Genomic DNA, 12,233 nt, shown 5'->3' with positions numbered 1-12,233 from the left:
GCGGTTCCACCTCTAAATGCGCCCAGTGTCCCACCACAGATCTCTATTATGGCCAGTAGATGGAGATAGTCAGTAACAACTAGTAATTGCAACCTGCATGTGTATTTTATACGATCTATGGTGCTAGCATTAATTGCTATGAGAATTTATTTCACAGAAAAATCTCAGCAGCATCCTGCTGGCCACAAGCTTCCTGTTAATAAAAGATTCTCCCAGGTGCCCTGAATGTATCACTGAATGCTAGCAGCGCTCCACTGCCGGTTTTTAAACATTTTAAAGAATTACTTTGTTGGTGACCAAGATGGTGATTCCTGACAGTTTGGTGTGCTGGTGTTAGACTGGAAAGCAGGTGTTTTCAGACCTGGCCTTAAACGTAAGCTTTACTTTGAGATTGATGTCAGCAGAACTTAAGCTCACCAGCATGTCTTTTTGCAAGACGCTGGTCCCACATGTTTTGGAGATGGTGAGCCAGGGGTTTCTTTTGCACAAGTACTGATGTGTTTAATCCTATTTCAGATCCACTTAAGCCTCTATTTAATTAATTACTGGTACCAAAAGCAACCCACTTGCTAAGTTCCGTAGTGAACTGATCTGCTCTTTTTAATTAGTTTTGGTACAGCTCAAGGAAGAGTAACAGTGGTAAAAAGTGATCTCTACTGAAAGTTCTTATACATAAATGGTATTTGCTGCCCATATTTCCACCTCCACTCAACAGCCATCCCTATGTGTAACATGTACCGCTCCTTTCAACCATACTGAGAGCTGTGATCCAACACTACAGCAGGGAATCTACAATATTTATTTATTGCACATGGGGTACACGAGGCTTTTAAGAAGCAAATTTTGTGAAGCCTGGACTGTTTTCACAGACTAAAACTAAGACAATAGTTTTCTATTAAGTGGGCCCAAGAGGCAGACACAGGGGCTGAAAATAATAAAAAGTCAAAATTTTGTTTCTCATTTGATGACAAATTTCATTAAGAATGCAACGAGCCAAAATCTGACCTAATTTTTGCTGGTTTGACACCAGAGAAATTAATCAATTTCTGCAAAGTTATTCTTTACTGATCGCAACACACTCAAGATCAAAAAATAGGCCAACTGTAATAAAAAGATTTTTCGTTTCTACAGAACAGGTCATGAATCTGTGAGCCAGCTGTCATATGTCATAACCCAGGCAAAGAGCTTAACAGGATTTAGAGAGGGATTAGTCATGCCTATGAGTAATAAAAACATCTTTCCCATACATATTAAGGATGATAAAAGTGGTGCTAAACTCCATTACCCAGGGATGCAAGCCATGGGACATCCCAGCCCATGCAAAACCTTGGTCACTCCACAAATGGTGGAGAGAGCAATATGAAGACACTCAATTTTCAAAGTTACTCAGGCATCTGCACTCCGTGGAGTCTACAGAACTGATTACTGTAACTCCCATCACCCCACACTTGAGCTCTGCACCTCTTCAGAAACACACCTCCGAGGCACGTGAGCTGCACACCGTGCAGCTGCTAACATCTGGCCAAGCTGCTTGTCACACAATAGAGGTTGTACCTCTGGTTCGGAACTGCCCTAGAAAATCACGGCCACATTCACAAGACACTGCTTATGGGCTAATGTCCCTGGAACGAAAAATCCACAACTTGAGTAACAGGCAACGTCCCGAACGAGGACATCAAACTTTGTCAGTAAGTCAATGATTAGCCACAGGGAGTTAGGGAAAAATAACTCCTCAAAGAACAGTTTCTAAATAAATATTATACACTGGGGTGGCTTTTTTGAAACATCACTTTCTGTGCAAGAAGCAGGCTTGATACGGCCAGTTCCGCAAATGCACTGTTTCCATGAGAGAGAGGATAGCTTTGTCATTAAAAATTTGTCAATTTTTGTCATTAAAATCAACAAGAAGAAAAACGGTGCTGCGGTGATTACCGAAACACAAAGTCTGCACTGTCGATCTCCCGGCCACATCTGCTGTTCTTCAGAATTCCTCCGTTCCCAACCACTGCACATTTCTTGAACTGGGAGCGGTGGTACGGCATATCCTGCAACACGACAGTAAGGAAACAGTTAAACATCCTGCAACATGGAGGCAACAAGTCTCTTTTTCACTTTTCTTTTTTTTCCTTCTGTGCAGCTGCATTTTGCTGCAGATGCACTAATCATATGGATTTAACATCGGTTCTGGCCTGCAGAATTCCCATGGTGTACATAAATGGATGGGATTGTTTCCTGTGCAATTAGAGATAGCATGGGCAACTAACTCAGAAGGGGCGGGGTGGGGGGAAAGCAATAACCTGGTTTTGTGCAGACTTACTAATGGAAGAAGTAATTTTAGAAACTTGCTTTCCCTTCTGATTTCCACATGAGGGCATGAACCATAAAATGAGTGTACCCCAGGCACTGCCTTCCGAGCCAACATCAAACTGCTCGCTCCTCAGGCTCTGATGTCTCGGCTTTTGAGAAGCCTGTACACATCATTCCAGAGCAGCTAGTAAAGCCCAGGAAGTCTCTCTAAGCCAGGCAGCATATCACAGCTATTTGTCAGAGGCAAATTTTAGTGTTTGCTACCCCTAATTGCACTAATAAGATCAATGATTATTAATCCACTACCGGCAGTGGCTAGAGCCTTTGGTCAGGCACCTTTCTGGACTTGTGTAGGACACATCTTTCTGTAATCTTCGGGCAAAATTCTGTCTTCATCTGCAGACATGCAGCTGCTGCTGAAGTCAGAGAGATAAAATCACATCTCCGGGAACAGAACTGGGCCGTTTGGGTGAGAGGGCTGTGACGCAGAACTACAGCCACGCTACACCTTATGAATATGTAGAGATGTGCTTATATAAGCATGAGAGTGCTCATTTTGGTACATACATATTTTATCAATAATTTCATACCACAGACTACAGAGGGATGTCTCAGCAGTCCTGAAAGCGAGACCAGAAATCAGGTCTCCACACTCAGGGCTCATGCCCTTAAGCTCTTGCTCCCCGGTTGTCAGCCCTTTGTCTCCTGTCTTTACCATGCCGCAGCCCTGCTCCTAGGCAGAGGGTGGCTTTGCCCACATAGGGGCAGCCCAGTGAATCCCACGGGCACTTGGGCACGTGATGGCGCCTGCAAAGCATCCTCGAAGGCAGATAAATGCATCGGCAGCTGAAGAACACTCCTAGGCGTAGGTGTCGAGTCTTTCATGCATTCATCCACGCAAGCAGGCAAGGTTTTGAGGATTACTCTCCTGGACATAGGTGTACCCGTTCTTTGCATGTCTGCAGATGTCCAAGTGCCCTTCTGGATCTGAGCCCTTTCTGTGCTCTGCCCCAGTACCCCATGCACACATTTAGATAACAGCACTACTCTAACTTGCTCAGAAAGCGAAGGGATTAAAAGTGGTTACACCCTGAAGGACAACTTTAATGGCAGAAATCTAAGTACTTAACTTCTGACTTTCTGAAAGGGGTAAATGTCAGTTATCCCCTCCAAACATGCCATTTTAAACTCATGAGGTGTGGCCCTTGGTAAATCAGTGGTCACACAAGTCCATTTCTGCGTATCAGTCACTGTATGAAATGGGAATTGCCCACTATCTATAACTTCGAATGACCCTCAGGACAAGGATTATTTGCTGAAAAGGTTTTCAATAATCAGTATGACGAATATACATAAAAACTGTTCAGCCTGTCCACAGATAAGCTGCCAGCAGAAATAAGTACAGAAATAGTGAGTCGTTGTGAATTATAAAATAATCATGCCCCCCAAAAAGCAGACCTACCCCAAATCTTGGAATTACCATATGTGAGTATTGTAGTTTTAAAAAGTTCTCATCCATAAATGTCTCTTTTGTTCAGTTTTTTTAAGTTATTTCATTAGCCACTTTCCTGCTCTGTCAGTAGTATTCTACAGGAAAGTATATATATATAATGCATTCTAGAGCAAATGACCTCTAGAAATAGGATAATCAGATAAAATAGCACATCAAAAATAAACATTTTCAAAGTATAAGCAATGAGGTTTGTAGAAATGTCAAACAGCCAACTGATAAATGTTTGGCTATAGGATAGTATCTAATGCAGCAAGTAGAGCAAAGCTGATTCTGCAGATGGGCAGAGGTATGAGGCACCTTTGGAAACATTTTGAAGATTTCTTGGTTGATGTGGAAGATTCCACTAGTATCCACTTCATATTTCAGCTTAGTTCCCAAGGGAGTATTTTTCTGGGTGGTGAACATAAAGGCAGGGGCATTGCAACACCTCGACAAAGTAGACCTGTAAAACGAAAAAGAGACAAATAGGATCAAGGATTTGATAATATGCATTAGGAATTGCCATTACGATTACTCCTAATAAGCCATTTTTCAGCAAAAAGAAGGTTTTTAGCTATAGGAGGGGTAAAACGGTGGTTTGCTGAGGAACTTATGGTAAAAAAATCAAAACCCAGAAGAAATAAGATCCCTGTACCTGTCTCTTCTAGGCTGCAGGAAATACACGTGTGTATTCTGCCCTGCTCCAGACCCCAAAGTTGAGCTTCTGCCCCCAATATCCTGGGAGAACCATCCTAATGAATTAGTTCGTCTCTGCTTCACAATCCTCCACTTTTTATAAATTATTTACTTACCACTGAGTAAATACTTAAATAAGAAGACTAATGTTTAAAGTATTCATCTGGGGATGTGGAAGCTTGTCAGGGCTGGGACTCAAATACAGCAGTGCCTACAGAGACTACCCCACTTACCAGACCACGGTGGACTACAGACTACAGCACACTTTGATTACATACACAAAAACTTCTAAAGGTCTCAGTTTTGCCTTTGACCTTGCATATGTGCTTCAGGTAGGTGATGTGGCCCCAACAGATGGGCTCCAGGCAGACTGGTCATGGCTGCAACTCCAAAATCTCAGACAAAACGCCAAAACTTTCTTTGTGCCTGAACAAAATGGAAGGTATTCCAACGCAAACAAGAACAGTTTTGAAATATTAAAAAATGGGATTCACAACCTGAGAGGAAGAACATTCAGCTCTGATCCCCTTACCATAAATTTCATATGAAATTTAAATAGGAAAGGCAGCTTTCCAAATAGGATTCCATTTCTCTAGCTCATATCCCTCCCTGAATGCTTTTATCCTTGTTCTGGCGGAACTGAAAGCCCCGACTTCACCTCACTCTTACTCCACAGCCAGCTTGTTCCTCAGTCAGTGCATCTTATACCTTTAATGAAAAATACACGTCATGGCAAATGCACAAATGTGAAGACAAAACCAACTGGCTCTTAAATAACCCGGGTTAAAGACCTTGCCTCTGGGGTAGGTGGCCTCATTCCAAGTTGGAAGAATAAGGGAGTCTTCTTTATTACAATCACCACAAAGCAAAGTCAGAACTATGCAGACATTTCAGTGACGTCCAATTACTATTATTTACTTAACTCTTGCACAATGACACAATACGATGCTCAGATCTAAGCAGCGATTGAGACTGAGTTAAGTCCATTAATAATTTCTAAGAACAAAAATTCAGTGAAATCATTAAGCAATTACAAGCAGGTAGTGGGATTGAACTGTGGTATTTGAGATACGAAAAAACTCTTCCTTAGTTCTTCACTGAGGAATTGAAAGGGATGTTGTTCTTTACTCTGATGTCCAACCAGTTTTCCAGGGACACATTCCTTAATGCAAATGTCTGATATCTGGTGGAGGAAGACTGATTTCCTAAGTCTCCAGATACAAAAACTAGCGTGATTTTTGCCCTTCCTCCCTCCCTGCTGCTTAAGTAGATGCCATTTAAATTCTGCTGAATTCTCCCCATCTTCCCTGAGGGTCCAGAACTGGCAAAGTTCAAAAGCCCACAGCTCAGCCATCACCTTTTAGACTCCTACTAATCCACCTGCAAACTCAGAGCTTTTGGCCCACTTTTAAGGGACTACAGTTTCCCCACACATTCACACACTGACATCTCTGTACCATAAGACAAAAATGAAATTGACCTTGAATTTCCTTTTCTTCATGACTAGCATGATTATTGTTCCTGGAACCAGCTAACAAAGGTTAGGTGACATCTACTTGCCAGTGGGAGTTTCTTAAGCAGTGATATATCAGGCAGGCAGGTATAGCCAGCCAGTGACAGGAGTCTTTCACCTCTTCTTTCTCTCAATGCACTGTCTAGGATGGAGACTGGGTCTTTGCTTAATGTGCTGGTGTTGGTGCTCTGGCAAAGAGTGATGGACCTCCTGACGGTCTTTAGATAATCCTTTCTCATCGCTCCCACTTCTAGGCTGGCCTCCATACTTCAGTGTTCTCCTCTCCATACTTCAATGTGCTCCTTGCACTCTGGACGCAATCATTAGTTCTCTTACTCCCAGCAATCTTTAAGACCTAATCCTGAATGACTCTCGTCTTTAAAATGGGTTCTGATAATTGCCCATCAAGTAATGTTCAGGAAAAAACATACTAATAAACCCTAAAAAAACTTACGTGTGGAGCTCACATTGGAAAAACCACTATGAGCCTGGGACTAACAGTTATTTTTAAAGATGTTAATGACTAACTCAGCACATGCATTCTCACATTCTCTCATTAACTCGTGACAGTTATTTCCTGGAGTCATGCAGGAGAATTTGGAAGAAAGTTGTGGAGCCTTATTCTAAACAACAGCTCTGAATTGTGCCAGTGACTTACAGGATTAACCAGTAAGTTATTTAGTCTTACTCTGAAAAAATGTATTTTCTAGACCTACTCAAATATAGCCCTTGAACCTATCAATATACAACATTCAAGTTTGTTTTGTCTTCATTGTACTATTGCATTCACAAGACCAGTTTCAAAAGCTGTATCCTGAAAGGACCATGGAGGACTTTCAGCAAGGAGGAAGTCACATGGAGGAAAACACAGTACTACAGGTCTCTGAGGATCAGGAAAAGAATCTAGACAGTCAGGGAGTAATAGCTGAGCAGCCATTAAAAAAAAGGGAAGTCATAAATAAGGTCTGACTGTACCTAATACACCACAGAAGAAATCCATTTTGCGTATTTTGTAGGCCAAATTTGCAGCATCACCCGGGATACTACCATTTAAACACCACCAGAGAGTTAGATACTACACCACCAGACGTATTACGTGCAGCCGTTAACGTGTGGTTCCATCCTCACTTCTGCCTGAATCACAACTGTAAGTCTTTCCCATACCAATTTCCCTGTCTTTCCTGTTCCGCATGCATGAAGACATCTGTTTTACTCTTGCTTTTGACTTTTTTTGAAGTAGCGAGAAGTTTGCATTTATCCAAAAGGATGGTACTCCAACCGCAAGAGGGTTGTAACGCTTACTCCTGCTACCCATAGGAAGGTTTGATCTCTCTACAGGAAGCTAAACCTACACTTAAGTAAAGTCTTGTTAATGTCTCATTAATGTGGACCACTCTTACTTGAATAAATTAGCTTCTGTGACATTCATCTCCCATTTGCACACTTGCAGGCTCTTCCATCTGTCAAATAATTCAGTTTGTTTCACCCTAAAAGATGAAAAAAAAAGAAAAAAGAAAAATTAACCTTATTACAAAGGCTTCATCTCCTACACCATGTGCAGCCAGGGTAGGCAGTAGGCATTTGATAGGGCAAACCACTTAGTTTAGCCAGCGCAAAATTTATCATTCTTATTTCTTCTTCTGCGTAGACGCAGCAACTCTAACCCATGTATACACGGATACTGATGGAGCTCTTCAGATGTTTTTCAGGTGTTTTTCATCTTTTCAGATGACCGATTCTACTCCCTGATAAGCATTCTCCATTCCCTCAGCATAAAAAATGTCAATACTGTGCAAGAAGCATCTACTGTACCAAAGTCTGTCCAGTCTGCTGGGAAACTAATGAGTGTCTGGCTACTACAGCAGCTTTGGCGGGGGGGAAGGTTGCATCTAGCAGAAGGGCCCAGCATGAGGGGTGTTGGAAAAAAGGATACTTTAGATAACTGGCCAACTACCATTACATTTTGGTGAGGTTATCTTAATCCATAAGATCCTACAGAACAGTGCCATTGGTAAATCCATTTCATAAACTCTCTCCCTCCCCCTCTGTTAATAAATGCTTTTATTTCTATCAAAAAATGACACTCCTATTTCAAGTAGGCTGATACAGGGTGACACCTTTTTGGTGGTATCATCATTTCCAACCACTTCTACCTTAAAGCCCATACATATTCTTCTGTATTTGGACAACAGAGACAATGAAGATCTTGCAAATATCTACAGCTACGGAGCAATGTCATAAACCGGACACAAAATTTTGAGGTCGGAGATTTCTTCAAGACTGATAGGTCTTAATGACTTCTCTTCAGGCTTGAGGGCTCTGAACGTCTGAATAAAGCAAAGACTTTTAAGATAATTATATCTTTAAAGTGAGTAGAACCTAGGATTTCCCAGGCTGTGGAAGTTACAGGAAGGAATTAGGTCATATTGTACTTTCTGTAGCCCACCAGCACACATTAGCTTGGAAGTTTTCCATCACCATAAGGGCTGACTTAGGGAATACAGCACATTAGAAGCAAGCCTAGAATAGTAAAAGTACTTAATGTCAAATGGCGTCAATCATAAAAGCAAGGCTAACTCCATCCAGCTGAGGAGTCCACTACCTTCTATGCACCACTGTATAAGGCGAGGATAAACAAGTAATCCTCTGTACCATCTGATAAGCATGCAGAAAAGCAATTCGAAACGCCCCATCTTCAGCAGAACATTGGCAGAAGTGTGACATTCTCACCTCTTCTATTTATTTTTAAGCACTGCAAGTCAGCAAGCAGTGCAAAGCTGTTACTCGTGTATCCTTTATCCGGTACCAAATACAGAAGACAAGGACATAACCTACATTTCTCAGTGCATAACGAGGGAGACATGCTCAAAATCATGCAGACCTGGAGCAACAAACTGGATTTTCTCTAGCCTTGAATGCTGAGTGCTGTGCAGCTGCGCTTTGAGATTCTCAGCAAGCTCTGCAGACCCTAACGAGCCTTGCGGGTTGTCGGTAAGATTACTAAACCACTGAGTTTAGATATGGTGAGAGATTAGGCATACTCTGAACACCTAAATTCAGTGCAATGCTGAAAATGCAAAAAAAAAATACCCTGCTACACCCTGTCCAACGAGTTCCAGTGGCAGCTTCACTTTTTTGCCTAATTCCATCACTATGGCTTCACAGATACATCTCATTCAACTCATTCATTTCCTGATGTACATATAGGACCACAAAGACAAATTACAGACACAGTTTTGTTTCTCAGAATCACATTTTCCTACTTTTTACAGAGTGTTATTAACCTGTGAAACTCAGTGCTGATATAGGAGGTCAAAAGTACAAATGGGCTCAGAAAAGACCTAAACAAATCAACAGACAGGCCTATGTCCACTCTGATTACTGTAGTCTAGTCACCATCCACCGTTCAGCAAGTCCCCACGCCAGTATTTATTATCAGGTAGAGCCAACCTTTTTCCTTAATTTCTTAGCCTTCGCTAGTGGACATTGTCAATGACAGAGCCTTAAGCTGGATGGACCCCTGCTAAAAGTTGGTCTCACTGTTCTGACTCTTCAATTACCTGGAATATAATATTACAAATAATATTACAAATACTGTATTTAATTCCAAAAAGTGATACTGGGTGTGATCAAAATACCTCGATGTATGTGAAAAGCCTCCATTTTTTTCAAAGAGACCTCAAATCAAATTCAAAAGTCACTACTTGCACATGTGAGAGAACCTCAGGAATCCCTGATGAGATCCCTGTTATGAGATCTCTTGAGCCTCACCTCTTCTGACAATGCTATTGCAAATTATCATCTTCATCCCACCTGGAAAGTAAACTTTTTAGCAAGCATTCACTCATACTTACATAGACAAAACCTTCACCTCAGTGATGTCCTGCCGCAATTCCAGGCATTTGGTAGAGTTGTACTCCAAAGGCCCTTCATAAAACTCAAAATACCTGAAGAAGAACAATAAAAAAGATTATTAGACCAAGGCTTGTCTTACACGTCAATGGAAATTTGCTTAAAGTCATCATTGATGATTTTTGCCTAATTTGAGACTACATTGTCTGGCCCATAGGCAGGTTATTGCTTCCCAGGGAAAACACAGATGTCACTGCTGATTGCAAAACAGCCACCCATGTCCAGTTTGTCCATCCCTACCAGAGTCCATCTATCACGTAGGCACCAACAAGACCAGATACCTTTTCCAGCAGTCAGCACATGGCAGCAGCCACTGAAAGCCAGGAGAAAAGCCCTGATCACTTCCCACCCTTTGGGTGTCTGGATGTGCTGAGAGTTTAAAAAACAATGCCTTAAATTTTGCTCTGAGGTAGGGAGCAAATTGCTGGAGGTTGCATGTTGTCTGTGGAGACTGTTGCATAGATCTATGCAACTGAGCTCTTCATTGGGGTTTACACTTCTGGTATATTCAGAGAAGGAAAGGGGGGATTTTCTTCTCAAAAAATTTGAAATGGTTTTGAGAACAAAAGGATTAGAATGCTCAGACACAGCACAAATGACAGTGCTATTCTTAATTAAAATACAGACATAGATATCTACCTTTTTTGGTTAAATTCCCCCACCCTAGCCAACAGACTAGAGTGAAGGGAAAACAAAACACAATGGTGGCGACTTCTGTCCAGGGGCCAGAGAACACCCAGGCTGTCCCGTGAATTCAGTGAGACTGTACTGAAATCACAAAAAAGATTCAGGGTTTAAACCAAGATCTGAGTCAGCTTCACCACTTATGATTAGAATTCTGTATTAAAACCTAATACCTAAGAACTGTGCACACCCTCACAGCAGTTATGAGAATAGAGAAGAAGTACGAGGAGGCAGAGATGGCCTGAAGGAATTGGTATTATGACCCAGGCTAGAGCAAGTTATTTTGATGGGTCCTTTAAAACATCAGGATTCATGAGGCTCTAACTCCAAACTATCATCTGAATGATCAATATGAAGGAAAAATACAAGATTCCTGGAAAAGCTTCATTTAAACCATCGCTGGAAACATATTATTTTGGGTTTGGGCCCAATGAACCCTTCAATGAGGTCTCCAAAGGCCAGAAGCATCTCAAAACAAACAGCTTTGAATTCAACCTTAGAAATCATACCTAGAAATCAAGCTGATAAAGCAGAAAAGAGAGAAGCTTGTGGAAGGGAGAAAGGGACTATAGTATGTGACTAGAGAAAGCCCAAGAGCCTCGCAAAGCAATCTGCTACCAGCTGGGCTTGTTTCTGTCCTGTCAAATGTTGTTTTAAGAAGGGTCTCCTCCATTTCTCCCTGAGGTTCTCACCGCCTCAGCTTTGCCAAATTCCAAACCAACCATTTCTGTGATTGAGTGAGGCACAAACCTTGACACTGAAAGGAGGAAGAAGACAATGCCTAGAAGATGGTAGGAGGAGAACATCAAAATTTCCTAATAAAGAAGTAAACTGCTGTCAGAAAAAAAAGCAATAGCTCAGCAATCTTTAAATTTTTGATTGTTTGAAAATGCTTTTGCATAGTTTTCATGGCCATAAATAAATTTTTGTGAGTATTGCAGAGGAAATTGAATTTGAAGTGCTCCATCATCAGTGACAAATCTGTGAAAAGACTTCCTCAGACACCAGAAGGGAGATATATTTCATGTAACAAGAATCTTTATCATGTCTTTCACCAAAAGGTTTGGTGACCTGGACATTCCGCTTTTACTAATGAGTAGCTGAAACCCATTGCACTGGCACGTCTCCTGCATGCTTGGCTTGTTGAGCTGGAGCTGAGCAACTTGTGTGTTCTGAAATGTGCTCCAACTGAAATTGGATTGCACTTGGTTGCGCCAGGCCAAAGCCCTGTGTGGATGTACTCCAGATAAATTTCCAACACTGAAATCTCTCTCTGTGGAGTCAACACCATGGGACTTCTCGCTGGTCACAGAATTTTACAGGGGTGAAGGAGTCCCCTCTGAGTCCAGATAACTTTTTCATTGCATTTCAATACTACTTTTTCTTATTGTATTTTGCAGTATAGAATCACAGAATCACAGAATAGTTTAGGCTGCAAGGAACCTCAGTGATCATCCAGTCCAACCTCCCTGCAGTCAGCAGAGACATCTGCAACTAGAGCAGCTTGCCCAGAGCCCTGTGCAACCTGGCCCTGAACGCTTCCAAGGCTGGGGCTTCTCCCACCTTTTGGGGGAACCCGGGCCAGGGGCTCATCACCTTCAGGGTCAAACATTTCTCCCTTCTCTCTGC

General features: G+C 41.9%; 1 protein-coding gene across 1 annotated transcript in view; it reads right to left on the bottom strand.

The window, feature by feature from the left end:
• Positions 1–9,955, bottom strand: part of ST8SIA5 (ST8 alpha-N-acetyl-neuraminide alpha-2,8-sialyltransferase 5) — a gene marked incomplete at its 5' end in the record, with an annotated part of 13,303 nt that extends 3,348 nt beyond the window's left edge. The window contains 4 exons of the mRNA XM_010134076.1: positions 1,933–2,045; positions 4,118–4,262; positions 7,409–7,495; positions 9,863–9,955. Coding sequence (XP_010132378.1) covers positions 1,933–2,045; positions 4,118–4,262; positions 7,409–7,495; positions 9,863–9,955 — 438 coding nt within the window. The remainder of the gene's footprint in view (positions 1–1,932; positions 2,046–4,117; positions 4,263–7,408; positions 7,496–9,862) is intronic.
• Between the last annotated feature and the right edge of the window lie 2,278 nt (positions 9,956–12,233).

This window comes from Buceros rhinoceros, unplaced genomic scaffold, assembly GCF_000710305.1.
Source record: "Buceros rhinoceros silvestris isolate BGI_N320 unplaced genomic scaffold, ASM71030v1 scaffold7534, whole genome shotgun sequence".
Lineage (NCBI taxonomy): Eukaryota > Metazoa > Chordata > Aves > Bucerotiformes > Bucerotidae > Buceros > Buceros rhinoceros.
This window is presented reverse-complemented; position numbering and strand designations above follow the sequence as displayed.